At 62.0% G+C, this 24,474-nt stretch overlaps 1 protein-coding gene across 2 annotated transcripts; it reads right to left on the minus strand.

Moving 5' to 3' along the window:
* Positions 1 to 77: 77 nt before the first annotated feature.
* On the minus strand, positions 78 to 15,709 carry CPLX2 (complexin 2). Of its 2 annotated transcripts, XM_069028896.1 has the most exons (5): positions 15,622 to 15,709; positions 11,002 to 11,096; positions 2,339 to 2,446; positions 1,682 to 1,857; positions 78 to 1,510 (listed from the first exon to the last, which is right to left on the minus strand). In XM_069028896.1, the coding sequence occupies exons 3-5, from the start codon at positions 2,367 to 2,369 to the stop codon at positions 1,313 to 1,315; spliced, it is 405 nt and encodes a 134-aa protein (XP_068884997.1). In that variant the 5' UTR covers positions 2,370 to 2,446; positions 11,002 to 11,096; positions 15,622 to 15,709; the 3' UTR covers positions 78 to 1,312. The 2 variants fall into 2 exon arrangements, with proteins under 2 accessions (XP_068884997.1, XP_068884998.1); XM_069028897.1 differs by lacking the exons at positions 11,002 to 11,096; positions 15,622 to 15,709 and adding an exon at positions 4,492 to 4,532.
* Positions 15,710 to 24,474: the final 8,765 nt, after the last annotated feature.

Here is a 24,474-nt window from a genome sequence, read left to right on the forward strand (position 1 = left end):
ATTTCAGCCCTGAGGTTGGCAACGTGAGGGAGCTGACAGGGGGGCCCAGGAAAGCAACGGATGAGAAGAGGCTGGAGCAATGTACAAATCCCTTTATTTTATTAGTTTGTCAAAGACTAGTTCGAGCAGGATGGTCACAGCATGTCTGTGGGGCCCCGAGCTGCCCGCCACCTCGTGGGAGGGCCCTGGTGAGCGGCTGGAGGCCGTGGCTGAGGAAGCACAGGGAGGGGGGAGCACGGTGCGGCAAGCGACGGGCCGGGATGAGGATGTGCCCCTGCCTCCCCCCGTTAGGGTGCAAGCAGCGGCTCCTGGGACATCCCGGGGCGCTTGCCCAGGGATCCCTTCCCAGGCCCGGGGACCCATGTGTCCAGCATCAGGTGGGGGCAGCCGGGTACTCCCAGCCCGGGACTGGCCCGGCAGCCCTCAGCTCTGCGCTGGCTTTATTGCAGGAGGCAGAGTGGGGGTCCCGGCAGCGCGGCGAGGGGCACCGCGGGTGGCCCCCGGGGACAGTGGGGACTCGGGGGTGGGAGTCTGAGCAGCGGACACGAGGACGCATGGAGCGACGGGGCGCACCCTGGCACAGAGACACTAATGCGAGAACGGGGGCCAGCGGGGCCAAGACACAGACGAGCGAGCGGCGGGGACGGGGGGACGAGGCAGGGGGGCCCCTGCCCCGCGCGTGCCTTTGTACACGGTTGGCGGAGCGCGGCGCCCGCTCCTCCCGGTGCTGAAGTATTGCAGTCTAACTGATATGGCTTTAACTATGGGGCCAGAGATGCGGGGAGGGGGGGTCCCCTCCAACCCCCCGATGCAGGGGCACACCGGGCAGCCCCGGGGGACCCCCGTGCCCGACGACCGGGGATGGGGGAGCTGCGGGCAGGGCGCCTGGCTTTGTGCTTTGGGCTTGGCCCAGGGCGGGACGGGGCAGGGGGATGGCAGTGTTGGGGACGAGGGCAGGCGAGCAGAGGCCTACTGGGGTCCCCTGGGAGAACAGAAGGGGGCAGGGCAGGGGGCACGAGGAGCCACCCCGTGGGGGCCGGTAGGGCCTGGGTGCCCCTAGCCTGCCGCGAGGTTACATCAGTGCATTTGGTCCCGGTTCGCCCTGTCCGGCCAGGGCTGCTCCCCTTTGGCGTGGTGGGGGGGCCCTGCCTGGACGGGACGGGGCGGGCTTTTGGTCTGGTTGGGGGACAGGGCAGGAGGGGATGGGAGGGGGTGTGGGGACCCCCTCTCCAGGGCCAAGGGAACTGATGAAGGAGTTGTAGGGGAGAGGGCGCCCGTGCCCCAGCACCCTATGGCAGGGTTGACGGTGCTGTTACTTCTTGAACATATCCTGCAGTGGGCCGGGCAGGTACTTGAGGACGGTGTCCAGGATGCTCTCCTCCTCCTCCTCTTCCTCGTCCCCACAGCCTGCCGGGATCGCCTTCTTGGGGCGCGTCAGGCTGCCCTCACACGGCTGCTCCAGAGCAGCTTTCTCCTCTGCTTCCTTCTCCTCCTTCTTCTTCAGCCCGTACTGAGAGGACACAGGCCCTCAGCAGGGCAGGCAGTGGGCACTGCCTGCGCCGTGCCCCGTGCCCATCGCCACCGCCTTGGGCCACCCTCCTCCCGGCCATGCCGGCTCCCTGTCCCAGCCCCACCCCGGCTGCCTCGGGCAGGGGCGGGCACAGGGGAGGTGTGTGCCCACCTTGTCACGGATCTGCTGCCGGACTTTCTCTCGCTCCGCTTCCATGCGGGCGTGCTTGGCTTTCCGCTCCTCCTCCTGCTGGCGCAGGGCCTCCTGCCTCTCCTCCTCTTTCTTCTGCGCATCAGGGTCCTTCTCCTCCTCGCCCCCCAGCATCTTCCCCATATCCTTGGTGGCCCCTGCGCATAACAAGACCCTTGGTTGGTCCCCAAGGGTGCTGCAGCCTGGTGCTGCTGCCAAAGCCCGTGCAGCAGCAGGGAGGGCAAGGAGCCCCCTGGCAAGGAGGACCTGGGACATCCCCAGGGCCACCCGTGCCGAAGCGGGCTGCAGACGGGCTTGGGAGGCCGTGGGGAAGGGGAGTGGCACAGGCTGGCTGTTCTGCCCTAGTTCAGCGTCAACTGGGGGAGATGCCAACAGCTCCTTCTTCAGCACCCAGGGGACCCGCTGGGGAATCCCACTTAGTGGCAGAAGAGCCAGGATTCCCCAGCCAGCCACTGACAGCGCTGGAACCTCGGAGGGCTCCAGCAGCAGCTCCCCACTGCCGGTGGCTCTCTGCGTGACTCTGTCCCCTTGCCGTGTCCCTCCCACTGCACTCCTGGGGTGCTGGGCCAGCACTGCTCCCGGAGGCGGGACCCTGAGGAGGGAGCAGCTCCCACTCACCGCCCAGCGCTTGCTTCATGACGAAGTCCATGGTGCCGGTGTGTGCGTGTGGCTAGGCCAGTGCCCAGCACTCATCCACCGCTGTCCGGGCTTGCTGACCTGGGCCACCTATGCGGGCAGAGAAGGACAGGGCTGGGGATACCATGCCAAGATTCCCTACTGCTCAGGCTGAGGGATGGAATGATCTCTGGGGCTGCACTTTGCACCCTTTGCATCCTCAGCCCAAATGCCTTCCAGGACAGGCAGAGGGAGCTTTTGGGGTCTGCAGGCAGAGGGTGACTGTGCCTGCTCCCCTCAGCCCCCTCCCTACATCCCTTCTGGCCTTGAGGACCTGTGGAGGCACTAAGGCAGGGACTCCAGAAGGATGTTCCACCTCAGCACTGCCTCTGGTGTGGCACCAGGAGCCCTGGTGTGCTGCCTGGGGGCTGGTGGGATGGGGACCCACCACCACTGTGTGCCCCTGCTTTGTGGGAGGGGGTGACAGACCTTGTCTGGGGGTGCCAGCGTGGCGCAGCCGGACCCGTGTGCGCGCGTGTGTCTACGGCAGCGCGAGTGCTCTGCAGAGGGATGGGGAAGAGGCTGTTGGCAGGTTGCGGCGGTGCTTGGGGGCTGCAGGGGTTGCAGGCAGCAGCCTGTGACTGTGTGTGTGATCCATGCGGGTGCTGCGGGTGGGTGACACCGTGCAGGGGCACTGACTGCGCAGGACGGAGCGGGTGCGCGCCGTGCCTGCGCGTGCTGTGTGTGTGAGCTCTGCGTGCAGGCTGTGTTTGCTCAAGAGGTGTGTTTGCGGGTGGCTGCAGGCTGTGTTTGCATGGGGGGTGCGCGCACACGCCCGTGGATAAGTTCGTGGGGCTGCAGACTGCGTGTGCCCCCGCGATGTGCGGGTTTGCAGCCTGTTTGCAAGCTTCGAGCGTGTGCGAGTTTTGGGGTGCGCGGGCTCTGCAGATGTGTGTGCATGCAGGTTTGCGGGCTGTGTCTGTGTGCTGGGTGTTTGTGCTGCAGGTGTGCGTGTGTTTGCACACTGGGGGGGTGCTGCAGGCTGTGTTAGTGTGCGTGTGGGGGGGTTGTGTGTGCAGGTCCGTGGGTTTGCAGGCTGCACGGGGGGCTGTGCGCACAAATTTGCAGACTGTGTCGCGCGTGTGTACGTGTGGGGGTGTTGCAGGCTGCTTGTGTGCTCTGTGTGTGTGCGGGGGATTACAGGCGGAGGGCGCGAGTGGGGGGTGCCCGTGGGGGTGCCCGTGCCCCCCACGTGCCCCGTGTGAGTGGGGTGCTACAGGCTGTGCTCGGAGCCTGGGGGTGCAGCTTGCAGCATGTGTGTGTGTATGTACGTGCCCGGTGGGTGCCGCAGCCCCGCGGGCACCCCCAACCCGGCTCCCTGGGACCCCACGGGGGCTGGGGGGACTGCACGAGCTGTGACCCCGGGAAGTTTGTTGCTGCCAGCCCCGGGGCACCCCGCGACAGCGTGGGGGGGCTCCTCCGGGCAGTACAGTGCTGAGCCCTGGGACTGCAGCGGGGGCTCGGGGGGTACCGGGGATGGCGAGCACCGGGGAGCACCGGGACACCAGGGCCGCAGGCAAGGTGCAAGGAACACGGGGGGCACTGGAACACTGGGGACGCGTGGCGGGGGGGCTCGTAGCGATAGCGAGGTACGTAGGGGACATCGGGAGGTGCACGGGCGACGCGGGGGGAACACGGCAAACGGGGGAAACACCGGCAGGTACCGGGATACCGGGGCCACAGGGGCTGCAGAGACGCAGGAGACACGGGGGGGCGCCGGGAAGGAGGGGGACAGCGGGGACACGGGACGTAGCGGACACCCGGCATGCGGGGGACACCGGGACCGCGGCGGGGTGCGGGACCCGGGGGGAGCGCCGCCGTTGGGGGGGTGGGGAGGGCGCAGGCACAAGGAGGGGGGAACCCGGGACTGGGGACACGCACCGGAGGTGCAGGGGACACCGGGGACGAGGGGGAACGCGGGGACACGGGGAGGGCGGGAACCGCGCGAGGGGCGAGGGTCGCGCAAGGGACGCGGTGCCGCGGGGACCCCCCACCCCCCCACCCCATCCCGGTGTCTGCGGCGCGGGGCCCCGCCCGCCGCCCGGGGCCGCCCGGTGCCGCAGCGGCGGCGCTGTCCCTTCAGCACCGGCACTCACCGGCTCCGCCGCCGCTCGCCGCTGCCGCCGCTCCGCCCCGCCCCGCCCCGCCGCGGCCCGGCCCTCTCCCGCCCCCGGCGGCACGCGTGGGCCCGCCCGGAGCAACACCCCCCGCCACCGCGCGGACCGGCCCCCGCGGGGGCGGCGGGATGCGGGACCCCTCCCGGGAAACGCCGCACGACCCCCCGGGAAACGTCCCGGGGAGCCCCGCACCGCTCACCAGGTGCCCCCCCGGACACCACCCCGCGCTCCCGCAGCGGAGGGACGGGGCGAGCGCCTCCTGCGCGGGGTTAATGATTCACCGCCGCGGCAATTAACGGGCGAAACGAGGCATTAATCAGCCAGAGGTGCCCCCAGTCCCGCATCCCTCGGCTCCCTCAGCCGGCCCCCCGACCCGCAGCACCCCGGCCCCTCTGCAGCGGCGCGGGGCGGCTGCGGGACTTTAATTAAAGTCCCTGTTAAATCATCTCACCCTCCCTCCCCCCCTCCGCCAACAGCTGCCGCTCGGGGGCCCCAGCTTTGGATTTTTGGTGCTGTTCCCCCAGCGTGGCTCCCAGGAGGGGTGTGGGGTGCTCAAGGAGGGGATGCCAGAGGGGGTTTGCGGTGGCATCGAGGTTATGATGCCCACGGAGCTCAGGACCCCCTTCAGCGAAGGGTTCCCGCGCGGGAAACGGGGCGCACCACCCTGCCTGGGCCCCCTGCACTGCCCGAAGGGAGACGGGCTCCTGCAGCCCCTCCTGTGTTCCTCCCCTGCAGTGCGAGACAGGACTCCCGGGTCTCCCACCCTTGTCCCGATGCATAGCGACTCTGTGTGCCCCTCAGAGCGGCAGCCCGTGCCTCCTAATTAATCCAGCTCTGGGTTCTTAGAGGCAAGATGAGCCCTGTGCAAATCACATTAGTGGTGCTTGGAGCCGGGCTTTGGGATAGCTGGTGTTTAATAGTGAGGCTCTGGAGTAGCAGCCTGCGGGGGCCCAGAAGGGTGCTGGAGAGGGTCTGGGCGCGGGGTCCTTTCAGGGATGTCCCCCCCAAAACGTAGGAGGCTGCAGGGAGCTGGGACAGGCTGCAGCTGCCCCCACAAACCTCTTGGGGTGGGCTGCGGAGATGTTGCCGGTGCTGCTGGGCGCTGCTGGGGCTGCTGTGGGAAGCCTGGGGGCGATGCAGGATGCGGAGCAGGAGTGGGGGGACATCTTGCAGCCAGGGGGGCCAAAACTGGCTCTCAAGTGCCGCCTCCTCAGGGATGCTGCACCGACAGATCTATGTGTGTTCACCCGCTGCCAGCTCCTGCCTCAGCGCACGGCCGCTGCCACGGACAACTCTCAGCACAGGGACAGCACATCAGAGACTTGTCCCTCTTGTTCACCCGCTCTCACTGCTCCCAAAAATACCCCCCGGCGCAACCATCTCCACCAGCCCCAAGCCCTCAGCCTGGCACTGGCCAACAACTCTTTTTTCCACCTCCAAGGTAAAAAAGCCTCCTGCCCTTGTGCCCAGCCCCGCTGTGCCTGCTGGCAGCTGGTAGGACGGGCACGTGGGCGGCAAGACAGGCCTATGCCTGGCCCGTCCGTCTGTCCGTCCGTCCGTCCTGCGGCAGCCCTGCTCCGGGCGTTGACGTCAGCGCTCCCGGCAGCCGGGCGGTGGGCGGGCGGCACCGCTCCTATTGTATTAAAAATAATACAGCGGAGCACAAATTCATTACAGATAAGTGTGACAGCCAGGAGGAATTAACGAGCCCGTCTCTCAGCGCCTGACAAACGCCTCCTTTTGTTCCTGGGATGGGTCCTTGAGTCTTTCAATCTTTGGAGATGCCTCGGCTCATTAAGCACATCCTCCTCCAGTAGATCCCAGTGTGCCAGAGGACTGCTCCCAGTACGAGCTGAGGCCAAACTGGCAGGGACATCCCTTTGTGCCAGTGACCAGTATTAAGTCGGGCTTGCCTATCTTAGGAGTCAGTGGCCTGGAGTACTGTCCCTAAGCACTGTCCCCACGTGGGGTGCGGGGTGGCCAGGGGGAGGTGGGCGAAGCAGCCCCCATCCCTGCTGCTGCGGGAAGCACGAGGCTCCTGTGAGCTGAGGCTGCCCACCCCAGCACTCCAGATGCCGGTGCCAGCAGCACAACCGCAGCCGCCGGGCTGGCGGGCACCCAACCCTGCCCTGCTGGCCGTGCTCCCAAGGGAAGAGCAGCCAAGGGCTCATCACCAGCCCTTGACATTGCCTCCTGCCCTACACACCCCTGCGGACACCCCTGCTCCTGGGACAGGGATGGATCCAGGGGACCCCCACAGTCCCAGAGCTGAGCTAGCTCTGGCTGGTGTTTGGGGGATGCTCCTGGTGCTTGTGCCCAGTGCGGGCACTCCTTAGGCCCGGCTGCTCCTTGGCATCATCCTGGGCAGTGTCACCTGCTGGGTGGCTGCCTGGAGCTGCTGGGGGAGGCAGGAAGGAAAGGGATGGGGAGAGATGTGAGGGACTGGGGTAGCAGCACCGTAGCCAAATGGAGGAGGAAGCTCTCAGCACCACCGAGCCCTGCAAGTGGCCTCTGTGGAGTTAGCACATGTGCCAGGGGCCCAGCAGTTCTGTGCTCCAGTCTGTGCTGGTGCCCAGGGAAAGGGAATGGGGCTGGCTGGTGCCACCACATCGGCCACAGCATCTGCTGTCAGCAACGCCTGAGTGGCACCTGCCTGCTGGCATCATCCCCGTTGTTCCCTGACAGCCAGACGGGGACCCTGCAAGGTCACAGCCTCTGTGGGCCCTTGCAAAGCTCCCAGGCAGAGGGAATACCTGCACCCATCCCTGCAGCACTGCCAGCCCAGCCTGCTGCCACCCATTAGCAGAGGGCAGTTATTTCACTTATCCGCCCCCCAACATCTTTGCAGAAAATAATTATTGGTCCTTCTCATTGCACCTAGGGATTAAAAGTGGTTAACTCCATTTCCAAAGGCTTTGTTATGTTGGTTTTCCCTCAGCTGCTGCACAAGGCGATTTCCACAGTGCCACTTAGGCAGCTTTTATCAGGTTGTCTTCTGGAGGTAATTGGGTTTTTCAGGAGCCTGTTTAAAATTCGTAACCCAGCCTCTTAAACAAAACAAAAACAGCAGCGGGGAGAAGAGGAAGAGGCAGCACGAAACATGCAGCAGCTGCAGCCTCTGAAGAGCAGCTCTGGTCCCTTGGGGCTGGCACCCGGCAGGGGCAGGGACAGGGACAGGCACCAGCCGTGCTGCAGAATCAGTCTGGAGACAGACCCTCCAGCTCATGGCTGAGCACAGACTGCTCAGGGACAAGGGGGACCCGGGGTCACTTCTTCCTGTTGTGCTCAGGGTGAGGCGAGTCTGTGGTGCTCAGAGCCACCCACATCCAGCCCCGGGGGATGCCATGGCCACCACTCTGCCCCTGCAGCAAGTCACAGACCCCCCAGCACACATGAGGGAGACCCCAGCACCCACTCACCCATTATCACACCCACGTCAGACACGGGGTGTGAATGTGGTCTCACTGCTTGTCCAGCACTCACCAGGAGCCCTGGGGCTGGTGGGGAAGGAGGTGGGCTCATGTCAGTCATAGCTTGACCCCAGCTCCACCATGATGCTCCCAGCTGTGGGAGCAAGCACCGTGGCAGGTCTCCCTGAGGTCACCAGAGAGGGACAGAGCAAACGGGCAAACCCCACCCTTATGGGGTAACTTCTGCTGGCCCTGAGCGCTGAGGATCTCCCTGGCTCTGAGCTTTGCTGGCTGCCCGGGGGGAGGAATCCTGCTGCCCACCCTGTGCACCCCTGCAGCCAGAGGGCCTCTGGGCCAACGCTGTGGCTGTTCCTCTTCTCCTGCATCACTACACGGGTCTGCATTTACACCCATCTGCATTGCTACCACAGCCCCGTCACTGTCACTCTGGCTGACCTGTGTGCCCTCTCCTCGTGGGACAGGGGGTGCACTGGGCACCCCCAGCTCATCCCTGTCCCGCTCCGTGCCGCGGGGAGCAGCGTGGGCTGGGGAGCGAGTGGGTGGCAGGGAGCTGCCACAGCAGATGGTCGGTGGGGCCGGATCATGGAACTGCACGCAACGAGGGAGGTCCCCGGGGGGGCCATCACAGGAGCTGGCTGTGAACTGGTGCCTGCGGGGCCCCATCACGCACCTGCTCGTCCCAGGCACGGCGGCAGCGTGCGAGCCGGGGAGGCTGCGGCTGACGGAGGGATGGGGTGAGTGAGGAGCAGCCTGAGCCCACGGCTTCCAGCTGTTCCCAGCGTGGTAGCATCCCAGGAGGCTACCAGAGAGAGGGGGTGCTCCCAGTGCTGCTCAGCCCTCCAGAGCTCCCCAAAATGACCATCGACACCTACATCTGTGTCACAGAGTGATGCAGGGGCTGAATCTCCCATCAAGACAGCCCAAGGGGACGGGGACTCAGCTCCAGGCTCCAACTAAGAAGACTCTGGAGTGGCCGGGATGTCAGCCGTGGTGTGACCGAGCACCTCGGCTTTGCCACCGCTGCTCTGTGCCCTGTGATGTGGAGCTCTGCTCACCCAGTCCCAGTCTCAGGGCCACCCAGAACGCCGAGGAGTCCACATCCCACGAGCGCTGGGGCACGCTGGGACGGACCTGTGAGTGCCAGGGGGACGTCGGGATGGCCCCTGCCACTCGAGTGCTGCAGTGGTGACTCCTCATCCCCGCAGCTCCCGACTCGCAGCGTGTGTCCGGTGCCTCTGTGCCATGCATTATTAAACAGAGGCACTGCAGCCCCTCGCTGTTTGTCCTGGTGTGGCTGTGCGGGGACAGGCTGTGGGAGCTGCGCTGGCTCGCTGCAGACTCAGCCACAAGATTTAGGCTCGCTGCAGGTCTGGCCAATTCCCCAAAAGGTTTATGACCCCCGGGCTTACTGATCTGGCCGCTTCCAACCCCCTTCCCCCCCATATAGGATGGATCCCACCTCCCTGTGAAACAGGCACTGCGTTCAGCCTCGGTGCTCTCACCTCTGCCGCGCTGCCCTGCCCACACAGCAGGTACAGCATTTACATCCCAATCGCCTCGACAAGGGCACGCTTGTGCCGAGTCCACCCCATCAATATTTATGGCAGGCACGCACACCCGCGCAGCTCTGCAGGGGCCGGTGCGGAGCCGAGCTGGGCGCAGCACACCAGACACTACTTGGGAAGCAGAGAAAAGCCCCCCTGAGCCCCTGTGCTGCCTCCCCATCGCCCCACCCTGTGCACACACTGTTTTCCATCCTCCCCACACTGACAGGGCCTGAGCAGGCACCAGTGACTGAGGTGGTCAGCACTGTGTGGGTAGTGGATGCACAAGGATCATCTCCTGGCTCCGTGTCAGGGTGGGATTTGGGCACCCACTCCCCACAGAAAGCCTCAGAGAGGTTATACCCACTCTCATCTCACTGACAGAAAAAAGACATGAAGGACAAGGGTGTGATTGGCTCACGGCTGGGCATCCAGGTCACAGCAGGGCAATGGCAGCCCCTGCCTGTCCCCTCTCCAACCAAAACACCCTGGGCACTGCTCCCCTGGGGTTCAGCCTCATGCTGTTGGTTTCACAAAGACCCTGTAAGCTCTTTGGGGCACCTGAGTTGAGGACAGAGACTGGGGTGCTTTAACCCCTCTCTGTACCGCCAGTGCTGGGGAGTGGGAGGAAGTGAGGAGCAGGAATGCTTGACCCAAACTCCCAGCCTGGCTCTGGGAGAGCATCTCCCTTCTGTGGGGAAAAGGCTCATTGTATCCCATGAGAGGGGGGGTTTGGGAGCCCACATGCCCCATGGCCTGGGCAGCAGAGCCAGATAAGGGGGGCAACACCAGGGACACCCTGTCCTCGATGGCAGCAGATGGCTGCATGGTGGGGGGCTTCATGGCAGCGTGGGGGAGACATCTGGGGGCCTGGGCTCCAGCCAAGCTGCAGCTCGCTGGGAGCAGGATGAGCCTGAGCTGCCCTGGCTGGGGAGGCAGGGAGGGGTGAGATCTCTGCAGCTGGGATGGGTGTGGGGCTTGCTGCCCACCCCAGCTGAGACTTCCCCCAGCCTGCCTGTGCTCGGGGTTTCTGCCACGGTGTGACGCCGGACAGGCATGGTGCTGCTCCAAGAGCTGCTGGGGCTCGGGCCAGAAAATTCATTCTTGGCTGCTTTCAGTGGGGTTTGGCTCATACCTTTCCCATCTGGGGGCTTTCAAAAGGAAAAAAAAAAAAAAAACGAAGAAAGAAAAGAAATCCTGGCCCTGTGCCACCTCCACAGTCACCATCACTTGCCATGGTCTCCAGGTGGGACTGTGCCCAGCATCTGCCGCGGGCCTGAGCTGGTCCTCACTCCTGTGGCCTCTGCCTGGTGCTTCAGGTGCCTCTTGCCCTGCATCAAAGTGTCACCCAGAGGAGACCCTCCCCCCATCTTGGGTGACCTGACTGGCTCCACTGAGGCAGCCCCAGGTGGTACCTCTGAGCCTCCCCATCTGTCCCATGGCTGTGCTGTGCCCCCCATAGCATGGGGAGTGAAAGGGCCCCCCAACCCCCCGAGAGCCACAGCGCTGCCTACCTTGGTGTGTGCAGCACCAGGTGTCTGCTTCAGCACCTAACGCAGGGGGACAAGGACCTCGCGGGGGTGGCTGGGCATCGCAGGGAGAGCAGGGCCTGGAGAGACACCGACAGCGAGAGGATGAGTGCCTTGGAGGGGCCACGGGACCAGGTGGCATTGACAAAGTGGAATCACTTGGTGGGTGACAGACAGGGCACGGCGCTGCTTGCTGCCCTCTCCTCCACCTGGGTGGGTCTGTGTACATCCCGCATCCCGACCTCCAAAGATGGGAGCAAGAGCCACCATCTCCCTGCAGGTGGGAGCCCAGGGTGACAGGCTGTAGGAGGTGGTGGCTCATCAGTCTTTGGTCCTCTCCTTGATCAGGGGCACCCACTCTGCTACTGGCAGAGGACTCCTGGCCATCTCTGCAGGTACCCAGCAGTTTGGATGCCTTCATTAAAAATTTAGAGGGCTCTCAACTCTTCAAGGGTTTTAAAATTTCACATTAACTCTGCCTTCCTTGCATATGCCTTAGCTTGCATATGATTAATTTCTTCTTTGGAGAACATAATGGCAAGTTAAAACAAGCCACCAAACAAAAGTCCTTGCTCAGACTCAGCAACTGGAGGAAGCCTGACACTGCTCTGGGCTCCCCCCTCCTGCTGGACCTCAGGAAACTTCTGTCTGGGGAACTCATCCCTTCCTTAATGTCCTTGAAATCCCCCTGTGATGCCTGGGGAGATGCAGAGGATGCTGGCCTGGGCAGGGGCTGTGCAGGGTCTGTGTGCCAGGGTGCTGGGTGCCACACTGGCAGTTTCTGGGGTGGGCTGTCCCTGTGGTGTGGCTCGTGTCACGAGCGTGATTTCTCCTCTACAACTCGAGGAGCGGGTTCCCAGGGAAGTTACAAATTCATCCTGACTTCAAGCAAAGGCTTTTCCTCCACCCTGGGGAAGGAGGGAGGCTTTGGCAAATTGGAGATAAATATATGACCCAGGGGAGCCAGGGGAAACACAGGCAAACACCGACGCTGTGGAGGAGCAGGGGCTGGGATGGATGGAGCCTGCATTTTTAAAAGCTTTACAGAACAGGGATGCCTCATTCCAATCCCGGGAGCAGAAGACACTTAGAGCCCCTGGGAAGAGAGTCTGGGGAGGGTGGCTGTGGAAAGAGGTAAAGGGTCCCCAGTGGGACCTCCGAGGAGACCCCAGAATGGTGACTGGTGTCCTGGGAAATGCAGTGCTAAGAGCTCAGCCTGGAAAGGGCTCGGCAGCAGCGTGAAGGTGACCTTTGCTGGGGACAACCAGTGCCTCCTTTGGGATGTGGGAAGGCTGTGGAGCAGGGCGAGACGGGCTGCAGAGAGCTGCAGGGATGTGTGCCTGGGGGCGTCTGGTTGCCAGACAGCGCCAGGGAGACAGCTGGGCTGGGACAGCATCAGTTTGGCTCTGCTGGCCATGGCCCAGGGGGCAAATCAGCAGATATTTATTTGCTGGAATCCCAGAGGGTGGGAAGAGCAGGAACACCCTGCCCAGGTGCCTGAGAGGATGTAAAGAGTCCTGAGGGGTGCTGCTCCAATTCCTGCAGGTTTGTTTTTTTTATTTCAGCCAGACCAAAGAGTTTTTTTACCTCCTTTGCAATGGGCAGAGCCTGCCAGTACCATGAAGATGCATCTCACCTGGACAGCTGCACTAGCTCTGTCTGTCTGTCTGTCCAGGCAGCCAGACACCAACCACAGCCAAAGCAGAGGACAGGGAACAGCAGAGCAGGGTGATGCTGCCAGAACTCCCCCAGCTCCAGAGACAGCAGTGCTCCGAGGTGCTGGCAGGGATGTTTTGATCTAGTCTGGACACAAGACACAGTATCCAGGGAAAACTTCATGCTCGAGATGAGACATTAGTGAGTCCACAGCTCTTCTGCTTTGGCAAATCCAGCTCTCAGCACCCTGCTTGAATAGCTGAGCTTGTCCAAATATCTGCGAGGAGGGTGGGCTGGGGAAGGAGGATGGTGAGCAGCGAGGTGCATGGGCTGAGAAGCCCAGGGCACATCTCAAAGCACTTCCCCTGCCTAAGGCAGATGCTCCTGGGACCTGCCTTGGGTCTGGCACCAGTTTGCTGTCTGGGCAGCAGGTGAGAAGGAAGGTTCAGATGTTTGGGGAAAGTCTGTGCTGGCAGTGCGCTGTCCTGGCTCTCATGCAGGGATACAAAGAGCTGAGGGAGCCACACCACACCAGGCAGCCCCCAGAGGCATTCCCCAGTTGAGGTCTGTACCTGAGCCGACCTGCCTTGCCTTCAAAAAGCAGATCCTCAGCCTCAAACATCTCAATGCCTCTTGCACAATTCCTCTCGCCTCAGACTGGGGCAGGTGTGGGTCGCACCTTTGGGGGGCTCTGCGATTTGACAGAGATGATCAATGTTTCTGAGCCTCTGGTGAGTGTCACAGCAGGGGCTGGTGACACCAGTTAGGGAGGGATGGACCTGCTGGCCTGGCTGTGTGCAGGAGGAGCAGGGACCCGTGGTGCAGAACAACATGGCAAAGGTGACAGTCGCTCCTGGCAAGGCACTGGGTGACCTAGTGAGCCTGGAGGTGCATCCTGGAGAGCCCAGAGCAAGACAAGGCAGATGGTCAGGGTCTCTGCAGCCAGGAAGGCTCCGTGGGACCAGGAGAGGTGGAGGGGAAAGCTCCTGGGACGAGCGAGCAGAGAACACTCATGCGAGAGCAGCCCGCAGGAGCGCAGCTTGTTTACCCTGGCTGAGCAGGCCTGATTGCTCTCTATAAATACACCCGGTGAATAAACACGGGGGAGGGAGAAGGATCATTTAAACTCGAGGATGATGCTGGCATAAGAACAAATGGGAAGGCCTGGCCAGGAACACACAGAGGCTGCGGGTGAGAGCGGAGATCCTCTGGCCATGGGGAAGGTCCTCTGGGTCCAGCCCTGGCTGTTGGGGCAGTGTGTGGTGTCCAAGGGTTTGGGCTCGGTGCCGGTGGGAGAGGCAGCAGCCTGGGCTGCAGTGACCACGCTCTCCTGCCATACCAGACCTCCCGAGCTCCAGGCCACGGGGGCACATCGGTGCCCAGCGGTAGGAATGGAGATGTGCCACATTGCCAGTGATCACTGCCCCTTCCCCAGAGGATTTTTCCACAGGACTGGACCTCTGCTGGGACTTCTCATCTTCAGAGCGTAAACCAGGCTGGGCAACTCAACGCAGCTGCCCTTGGCTCCTGATATGGGCCTGGTGGGCTGTGCCTGGCAGCAGCCTCTGCAGAAACCCAGGAAAGAGCCAAGGTGTGAACCACAATCATCCTCCGGTGCTTTGAGGTGTTCAAAGCTCTGTCTGCTCGGGGTCATTTCGATACTAATGTCATCACGCAAGGCAATCGAAGAAACAAACACTCGGCCCACAGCCAAGCAAGACTTTGAGACATTTTTCTGTGCCAGTTTGTCTCAGCTGAGCTGTCTCCAGTTTCCCCAGGAGGGTGGGGGTCAGACACTGTGAGCAGTGCTACTGGATGGGGACTGAGCGCCTTTCTTTCCATGCTGGTGCCTGTCCTGACAACCCTTGGGGTCCTGCAGCCTCAGAGGCACGAGCGCAGGTTTGGCAGGGAGGACACTTCCCTGCACCCTTGAGCCTGGCCCCACCTTCCTCATCCTCTATTTGCCAAACTCAGCACCTCAGCTTGACTCGAATCGCTCCGGTTCCTTCACCAGTCCTGGCCAGCAGCTGCCACGAGCCCAGCTGGTTGCAAGGAGAAGCCCTGAGCCTTGAGCCCTGTTCTGAGCGACGGTGCCAGCCCTGTTTCGCTGCTCTGACTCACTGCACTGCCAGCCTCGGGCAGTGGCTGCCCGGTCACGCTCGTGCCATGCGGGTGGCAGTGCCACCGCGTGCTGCCAAGGCCTGGATCACGGCAGCCACCTGCCCGTGTGCTGCAGCCGTGGCGTTGGGGGCATGGCGGGGAGAGCGGCTGGAGTGTGGGGCTTAGGAGGCTCCTTGTAGGGACAGTGCAGAGGGGAGATGGGCTGAATCTCAGGGTACTGGAGAGGGTGCAGCTGGAATGCTCCACGAGTGGTTGGACTTGGCCGTGGAGAGCAGGGTAGGGGAGGGAGCCAGTGATGGGGAGGCATGGGAAGAGCCCGGCAGGTACCGGGAGCTCCCCACAGTAGAAAGGTGCACGGAGCCTCCCGGCTGCAGGCACGGGGTGATGGCGGGATCAGGTCACATCCTCTCCCTGCCCACAGCCCCGCTCTGCGGAGCCCCCCACAGGGGATGGCCAGGCACGGAGGGGCTGGAGAGGGGATCTAAAGCCCGGTCCGGGGGTGACAGCCCTTCTCCTGCCATCCCCTGCACATCGGCGTCTCCTCCCTCCCCAGACCTGCCGGTGGGCAGTCCGGGGGCGCGCCGCTCAGCCCTGCATCTTGCACCCGCACCCAGCATCACCTGCATCCTTCCCCGCATCGCGCATCACCTGCATCCTTCCCCGCATCCCGCCCCGCATGCCGCATCCCGCCGCTCCGCGGCCGCCGCCCCGTTATATAAGCCGGCGGCCCCGGGAGGCTCGGCGGGCCGATCCCCGCGCCCGTGCCCGGCCCCCCCGGGCTCTGCGGCACGGCGGGCCCGGCACGGCCCGGCCCGGTCCCGCACCCACCTGGCTGGCTCGGCGCGGCTCCGGTGCGCCCCGTCCGCCCCCGGCGCAGGGAAGGAGCCGCCGCCGGAAGGGAGGCGGGAGCCGTAGCGGTACAGGGGGGGCCCGGTGCTGGCTCCCCCTCCGCCGCACGGCCTCCCGGGCGGGGCCGCCTCCGTGCCCGCCCCCGGCCCGCCCCGCGCCCCGGGCGGCAGCCCCCGGCCCGGCCTTCCGCGCCGGTACAGGGCGGGTCCCCTCCGGTACCCGGTAATTGCTCATCCGGTACCGAGACGCCCCCCTGCTGTTCAACCATCCGCCCCCTGCAGCCCGGCTGTGCCCCGCATCACCCGGCATCACCCCCGGTACGTCGCATCCCTTCCAGTACCACTTGTGCCTACAGCTGCACCTGCAGTGCCGTAACAGCCACCCCCAGTACGTGGCCATGTCTTCCAGTACCCCCATTTCTTGGCCACCCACTTTCTCCAGTAACCAGCAATTCTCCCCGCTCCCTGGCCATCCCTCTGGACCCCCTGGACCTGCCAGTGTCCCCCCATTCAGCAGTTCCTTCCAATATTTGCTCTCTCCCCACAGCCCCCGGTGCTTCTCTCCCCCCCGAATTGGTGATTCCTCTCCCATGGCACTGCCAACTCCCCCAGAGGAGGGGTCTCTAGACAGGGCATCTCTGGGCATCTCAGGGTGCCAGCAGTGCTCCCCAAATCAGAGATCCCTGTTGCACAAAGCTCTTGGCCAGGTTCTCTTGCAGGGTGTCCTGAGGATGGGGATGATGAAGAGCCATGAGGCTGCTGGAGCCTGCAGGGCTCACAGAAAAGCCAGGGGGGAGCAGAGGAGGTGGAGGGGCTGGGGCAGGGGCTGCTCTGGGGGCTGCAGAGCTCCGGGATTGGGATATGGGTAGGCTGGTCATGCACTGCTGTGTGGGGTACAGAACAGCAGAAGGAGGGAGTGTGAGAAGAGCAAGAACTCGTCCACAGAGGTTTTAAGAAGCCATAACTCCGGTTCAGGGATTTGTGCAGAGCACGGACAAGAGAACAGCAAGATCCCCACTGGCCTGAGGGGCTGGAACTCATCCTCCCCCTGCCCAGTCCCTCTCCAGAGGCCGCTGCCCTTGTGTTCCTGGCAGGCAGGTGAGGCCCTTTTACTTCCTAGATTTTGCTTTGGATTTGTGGGTGCTCAGAACAGCTCCCACCAAGCCCTGGAGATGCTCTGGAGCTGGTGTTTTCTGGGGTGGGCTCCTTGTGTTGCAACTTGTCTTTGCAATCTGTTTGGCCATTGGGATCTCGGATCGCTCTCTGAACAGCAGGGTCCTGCCTCTCCCTCCTGAAAAGGGGGTGCAAGACAGCTGTGTCTCAGTGCCCGAGGAGGGCTCAGAACCACTGCCACAGGGGAGTTTGCTGCTCACGTTTCCCACCCTGGGGAATCCTTCCTCCACCAGGCATCATGGCAGGGTCAGACGCGGGTCAGCCGGGAGCCACCTCCGGTTGTCCCTCCCTGCTCCCGCCGTGCTGCTCGTCACATCACGCAGCAGCTCACTGCACCACTCCTTCTTGCAGGGCTGCTGCGGGATGGAGAGGCTGATGAATAAATCAATCCCCCTCGGTGCTGAGGCAGCAAAACTTGGATGCGAGCAGAGGAGCAGCGCCGGGGCTGGCGGCCTGACGGCCGGGGTGGCACCGCTTGTGAATTCCCCCCATGCAGCCGCCGCAGACGGAGCTGCTGCAGCCAAGTGGGCAGCTCTGATTGCCTTCTCGACATGTTTTATTTATCAAAGCGCTCAATATGCAGCTCTCTCCTGCTGTCCCACATTTTTCCTAGATTCTCCCGCCTGGAAATGGGAGCAGCGGTTTGGAGCGGAGCCGTGGGGCGCTGCTGGCTTCTCCTGGGCTCAGGGGGCACTGGCATCGCCCTGCCACACGGCTGTCACTCAGCTGCCACTGTGCCGAGCAGACGGGTCCCTTGCTGCGAGCAGAAGGACAGAGCTGTGCGGCTGACCTTTCCAGAGCTCAGGGAACACTTTTAAGGAGCAGCCAGGCTTTTGGTCCTCCTTCTGTGCTTTGCCAAGAGCAGCGGTGTCCCAGGCTGATGCCAGACGCTGCAGGAGGCTGCTGCGATGCCTCCATGCATGGCAGAGGCTGGCTTTGACCTGGCCCTGGCCAAAATGTGGCCGCTGTCACTGGCCCCATCCTGGTTCCTGCTCGCTTTCCTCCATCGCCTCCAGCTGCCTGTGGCAGAGGAGGAGAAGAGGGAGCTGCAGGGTGCGTTTCTGCTGCCTCGCTGCTAATAAATAAGCCCCAGTAATGAGTTGGGCTCTGGCGGGCGGGCAGGTAGTGGCAATAATCCCCCAATTAAGTGGATGAGGCAGACAGTTAAGTGCAGAAAACCCACAAATAAACAACAAGGAGAATAATATAGGAGCAGGGAGGAGCTGGTGTCTTGGTCCCTCAGCCTTTCCCCCGGCAGTGCCAGGAGCACTCTGGGAAGTGTAGTTCTGCCTTCATCCTCTGCCGACATCCTCCTCTGGAGGGACGGAAATCTCCAACTTTCAGCCCGTTCCTCCCGTTGCACCAAGGCTGGGCGCCCAGTGAAAGACCAGGACAGTCAGCCCTGAGGATGTGGAGCAGGACGGGAACATAGCTCTGAGAGGAGCACAGAGCATCCCTGCCGAGATGGGAGCCCACAGGGCTCTGAGAGAGGAAGCCCTGCCAGGCAGAGAATCCTTGGGGCTGTCTCCATGCCACCAGTGTAGAAACTGAGGGGATGGAGAGGCTCCAGAGGTGGGATGGCTGCCTTGCCTTCTCACCCCTGCCATGCACGTATGAGCATCCCTACCCTCGAGCTTCCTACGGATGGAGATACCAGCTCAGAGAGCTCGACTGAGGGTGCATCGTGGAGGATGGAACTGTGCAGGGGCCATGCTGGATGCTGGCACAGCACGGGCTTCCTCTTGGAGCCCTAGATGGACACCAAAACCTCAGTGAGAGCAAATGCCTCCCTGGCACTATCGATCTGTGGGCTGCGCGTGCCTCGTGCTGGACTCGCAGGGATGATCAATACTCATTTTTCTCCCCTGCCTTCACCTCGCTAATGGGAGCCACCAGCCCTGTCACTTCCCCAGAGCTGCCAGGAGGAGATGGCCATGGGTGGGCTGGAGCTGGACCCAGGTCTCCTTTGCATTCTTAGGATAGAAGTCCCCAAGAGCTGCGGTGCTGTCGCAGCCCGGGGCTTTGCCACCGGGCACTGGCGAGCTGGTGGCTGCCAAAGCCACAGTGACAGTGGACACCGGTCCCCAGCTGGCACTGGGATAGCTGTGATTAGCCATAAGCAAACATTTTGGAGCAAAGGTCCACGGGCTTGTGGCGTGCTGGGAATTTGCTCCCTGCAGGGACACGTTTCACCCTTCATGGCTGCCAGCGGTGGCCGTGCAGGTGCAAGGCAGGAGGAGAGGCTCAGCTCCACAGCTCTGCCTGTGCCACTGCAGGTGCCCGGGAGGATGTTTCCACCGTGTGTGGGTGGAAGAGGGAAGCCCATGGTGCCAGGGGCCTGGCTGCAGTGCCAGGGGACACGGTCCCATTTTGCCTGGTGGCAGTACTGCTGATGGTGGCACCGCAGGGGTTTTTCCTGTGCTGGCAGCAGAGGGGGGACTCAAGAGAGGCATAATAATAATCCCCACGTGAAGTATAAGAAAAGAAGCTATTTCAGTATTGCCTCCTCCGCCTGGTGAGCCCACAGCCAGGCCTTTATCAGGAAAGGGAATGCAGATAAATCAGCCATTCTCCTTAGGCAGATGAGCTTATACCCTTCCTGTGGCACCAAACCTTGTTGGGAAATGTGCTGGTTCCTGGTGGATGCTGGGGGCAGCCAGGATACAGCCTGCCCACAGTCCCACCAGCGGCCAAACATTAGGCAGGAAGTGACTGGCATCAACTCAGCTGCCTGGACCCCTGTAATGAATTTCCCAGAGAGAGCAGCAATTCCTGGAAATTTTCTTTTCTGTGTCTGTGCAGGCGGTATCTGGGAGCTGAACTCCTTCAGTGGAGAAGGGGAAAAAAAAGACCAAAAGGAAATTGAACAGATTGGGGTTTTGATGCCTTTTCCTTTGAACTCAGGGGCTGGCAGAGCTGGGCGGTGATGGGTGAGGGGCTGTGGGATGGAGCATGCACCCTTTATACCTTATACATTTGGGAAGACCAAGCCAGGCCTGCATGTGCCCTCTGTCCTGTTTTGGAGGGCAGGAGCTGCCCTGCAGAAGATCGATATGTTTTTAAGGCAAACCAGTTTTTGCCCTGAAATGGTGCAGATGCCTGCTCCGAATGCTGAGCAGCTCCTTGGAAGGCAGTTTCAAAGCACAAAGGGCAGCAGGATGGGGGAGCAGAGCAGTCAGCCCCCTCCTATGGCCCCGGGAACTGCACTGTCCCTTCCCAAAAGTCACAACAGAGAATCAAGTGTGGAGGAAAAAAACCCCAAGAAGTCTGGCCTGTGGTTCTGGGGGTCTGGGTGGTGGAATCCCCCCTCAAGAGGTCGTAGCCTGTTTTGTGGTGGCCAAGATCCACTCACGGAGGACCATTTTGGGGGGAGGCTGTGGCTTTATTTTGCAGGCAGCTGCCACTGGTGGGACCCGCTGTGCTGGTGCGGCAGGAAGCAGAGGAGTGCAGGGGACCTGTCCCAGGAATGTCAGCAGCTGGAGCCCTCCCTAATGGCTGTTCCCCTCCAGCCACCCCTAAACTCCCACAGCATCAGCACCATCCCAAAGTTTCTTTGTTGGGGTGGCACAAGAGCATCTCGTGGGCCCCCAAACTGCCACCCCATGTCTGGGGGGCTTTCAGGGAAGAGGGTTGGGATCCGCACAGTCAGCCCCGAAGTGCTCTCTCCACAGATCCTCCCACCTGCCTCTGCCAACTAATGGAGGTGATTTTCACCTCCTTTCATCTGGAAAACCACCGACAAAAGTCATCTAACAACTTCCTTGGCAGCAGGAGCGTTGAAGAGATTTCTCTCGCACATTCACAGCAGGTGATTCTCCGTGCTGCTCAGAGGAGGATCGCTCTGCCTCGCGATGCAGAGCAGCACTTGGGAACCTCTGTCCCCGCGACCCGCCCTCAGCTGGGCACTGGGACACGCAGCGGGAGCAGACATTACCCACCCTCGGCCACTGCTTCTCCTCCATCCTCCCTTATGCCTGCCTTGTGAGAGGTGATGGGTGATGCAAAAATAGCCGGCATCATTCCCAGACAGCAAACATCCCAGCTGAGGGGAAAGAGTTCAGGATAGTGGATCCCTATGGATCCCCTCTGTACCATGCCTGATCAAAGCCTCTCCCTGTGGTGGAGATGCCTGTGAGCATCCACCGGTGGAGGCACCTCTGTCTGGGGATGGGAGCATCATCGCTGTGAGGTGGATGCTGATATGGGATCCTCAGGAGCTGCTGTAATGTCATTGCAGGAGCAAGTCACATTCCCAGCAGCCAAGGACATGTTAGGTCTTAATAAAAATGGTAATTCCCAGCAGATTGAGTTGGGAACAGGGAAAGTGGCTGTTGCTTCCCCTTTCAAGCCTTCTCCAGTGCCCGCGGGGAGCGTGGTGGTGCTGGAGGAGGCAGAGGGCTGCACCGAAGGACGGAGGATTTGGAAAGTAGGAGCACGGGGTTTTTGCAAAACCCCAGCTCCTCACATCCTCTGAGATCTGGCCTTGGTTCCTTGCCTGCCTAATCCCTGCCCTGACGCTCACCTGAGTTGCCCAGCCATGAAAGCCAGAACTGTTTGTTTGCAGTTTCCTAGGAGAGAAATCACGTTAAAAAAATTAATTACACACCTGAAAACAAAATCTGGCTGCTCAAGTGCACATCAGGGATAAATGGTGTGCTCCAAATTAGACAATTTACAGCTTGGGTAAGTAATGAAGGAACCCAGCCGGGCGTGAAAGCAGAGGGGGAGAGTGACCCTGGGGGAATGTGCGGCTCTTTTCCCCCTGCTCCCCTCATCCCCCAGCCCTTTCATCCCTCTGACCCCCTTTTCATTGCTGCTTGCTGAGAAACCCCCATTTGCTCAACACTGCTGGCTGGAGTAGCTCCTTGTGGCCCCAACCTCGGGAATTCAGCAGGGATTTTGGAGGAGTTTGATCCCTTTTAGAGCTCGGAGAGAGGAACGGCTCCAGAGAACGGGGCAGGTAATGGAGCAGAAGGATGTTCTGTGCATCCCAGGGAGAGAAGGGCCGGGTGGCACATCTCCCCCCACGGCATCCCAGTGAGCAGAGATGTCCAGCAAGGGGGTCCCTCGCTGCACCCCGACCCCCCTGGCCTCCCCCAGCCCACGCTGGCCTCTGCAGTCCTCGCTGTGCGGTGCGTGGGCGGGCTGGCAGCGCGCTGCCGATGAACGGGCAGCAATCCAGGCTTGCTGGCGAGAAGAAAATAATTTCTTTGCCTTATTTTTCCCTTTCGGTGTCCCAGCCCAGCCTGTGAGTGTGGGGATTTAAAGGGGCTGTGTCCCAGGGCCGTCACGGCGGGTTAGTGGCAGTGGGGATGGTTGATGTGGCTGGATCCGTGTGGCGGGGCTGAGCTTCGTGAGTGAGCTGGAGCTTGTGGGTGCTTCCTGGCTTGACTGCAGCAGAGAACCAGCCATGGGGACTTTTGCTGCCCTGGGGCAAAGTTAAAGTGTGGGCAGCACCTGTGATGGGCGAGGAGATGCCCCGTCCCCCTCACACTGCCCAGAGGGAAGCTTGGAGCACAGCAGCATCCCAGGAACCCATAGGAATCAACTCCCTCCTCCACCCACACCCCTCCCTGTCCCCTGTGTGCTGCCCACCAGCTCCGGCAAGGGGCAGGATCGTCCCAAGCTCCCCAGTCTGCCGACACGTGATGGTGCATGGGGCTGAGAGCAGCCTCCCTTCTCCCCTGTCTGCTCGACTCCCACCTCTGCTCGGTGCCGGCTCGGAAACCAGCCAGCTAATGATGTGAGCTGCCGAGCAGATGGGGGACCTGACGCTCCACTCCCCGGCAGCGGATTAGGCATGCAAATGGATGTATAGAGACGCGGTGCCTCCTGGCCTGTATCCTCTCCACCCCCACCACGCGTATGGCGTTTCCATTCACAGCCCCCAGGCCCCCCCCTCACAGCACCCCCGGCCTGGCCTGGAGCCACACGTGGAGGGCCAGGATGGACGGACAGACGGACACGGGGTTGTGTATGGTCCATGCAGCCCTGCCTGTGTGCGGGATGGCCCCTCCTTGAACTGTAAATCCCGCCGTGTCCCTGCAGGATAGCGGCAGTGGATGAGCTGCATTTGCTGCACTCTGCTGCCTTTTTGCCCTTCTTTTGCAGCATCAGTGGGTGCTGCTGTGTCCCGTTTGGGGGGAGATGCTGTGCAGGGAGGTGGGAGCAGGGCTGGGACGCAGGTGCTGCAGTTGCCCAGCTGTGCTGACTCCAGCGGCTACAGTGGGAATGCTCTGGGATGTCGGCAAAGCTGCTCCTGCCGTGGGCAATGCCAAGGGGCATCAGTTTAGCTCCTACAATGCCCGTGACCACTTCTCAGCCTAAGAAATGTTGCAGAATGTGAGCTGGCAGAAGCAGGACAGTCTGAGTCCTGCTCCACCTCCAAAACCTGTGGAGAGCTGGAAGGTGCAGGGAGGGCTGGGGCTTCATGATACCCGACACAACCATGTGCCCTGGGGGGACTGAAGCAGCCCCAGTGGAGACCAGTTCAGCCGGGAGTGGGAAGAGAAAGAACACCCTGCTCCAGTCCAGCCCCACAGCTGTAAAACCAGCCCCCCTCCAAAAGGACACAAAATCTGCCCTTCCCGACATGGGGATGCGACTGTCTCCACCTGCAGCATCACTCCCTCAGACCCTCTGTGCCACCGCAGCAGCACCGTGCAACGCTGTTATCTCTAATGCCTGGGAGCGGGAAGGAGATTAATATTCATCACAAGGGAGCGGAGCATATGGAATATGAATAATGCTAATTGTGTCTGTATAGATTTAGCGTAAGAAGCTTCCATGCATTAAGGAGGGAGGGAATTAGTTCTCTGAACCGTTTCAGACTCATTTCTGGCAAAGGAGTGCCTGCCTGCCTGCAGGTTTGGAGACGGGGATGAGGATAAAACTTGTGTCCCGTGCCTGAGAGCGGGGAGAGGCTCGGGATGCAGGGCGGCTGTCTGGGTGAGCACAGGCACCCTCTGCCTCCCAAGAAGCAGAGTGATGGAGCAAACTCGGTCAGTGCAGATGCCAAGGAGGAAAAGGGGCTGCCTGTAGGTCTGTGAGCCCCACAGCCATGGGCTGCTGCAGCCAGAGACACCCCCAAGAGCCAGCACTGGAGGCAACTGCAAGCCTGCCATGCCTGGGCTGTTTTTTGGTCTGTGTGGCCTCACTGGGCTCAGGTCCCTGGGGCCAAGATGCCATAGTGCAGGGCTGGCACTACTCCTGCCCTAGGTGAGTTTACCCACCCCCAGGTGCAGGCAGGTGCTGTGCATGCCAGGCAGGGAACTGGCAGGAGGCAGTGCCCCGTGCATTGGGGGTTGAAGGGGTAACGAGGCGCTGGGGGCCAGAAAACGTCATGCCTTAAACCTTCATCCCATTTGCCTTCTGGGGATGAGGGTTGGTGCCCCGTTTTAATCGAATCAGCTCATGGCTTTAATGAGGTGAAGAGGAGAAGACTCATTTGCTCAGCCAGGCGGGGAGAGCAGGCTGGGCACTGCAGGTCCAGGGCTTTGGCAGAGCCCTCCCAGGCCCAGGCAAGTGTGTTCCCTCCTCGTGTGGCATGGGCTGACACGTGGCAGTGTCACCTTGGGCATGGGGGACCAGTATGAACAGTGGGATCAGGCTCCCCTCCCTGCAGGGTGTGGTGCTGGGCTTCCCCCTGTGCCTCAGCACT

The sequence above is a fragment of the Aphelocoma coerulescens genome, chromosome 13, assembly GCF_041296385.1.
Source record: "Aphelocoma coerulescens isolate FSJ_1873_10779 chromosome 13, UR_Acoe_1.0, whole genome shotgun sequence".
Taxonomy (NCBI): domain Eukaryota; kingdom Metazoa; phylum Chordata; class Aves; order Passeriformes; family Corvidae; genus Aphelocoma; species Aphelocoma coerulescens.

What these genes read in the sequence shown, in the direction of transcription:
- CPLX2 (XM_069028896.1), bottom strand. Translation starts at nt 2,369, where the DNA reads ATGGACTTCGTCATGAAGCAAGCGCTGGGCG. An exon ending in CATGAAGCAAGCGCTGGGCG is followed by an intron (nt 1,858 to 2,338) that starts GTGAGTGGGAGC and finishes TGTTATGCGCAG; the next exon opens with GGGCCACCAAGGATATGGGG. An exon ending in GGCAGCAGATCCGTGACAAG is followed by an intron (nt 1,511 to 1,681) that starts GTGGGCACACAC and finishes GTGTCCTCTCAG; the next exon opens with TACGGGCTGAAGAAGAAGGA.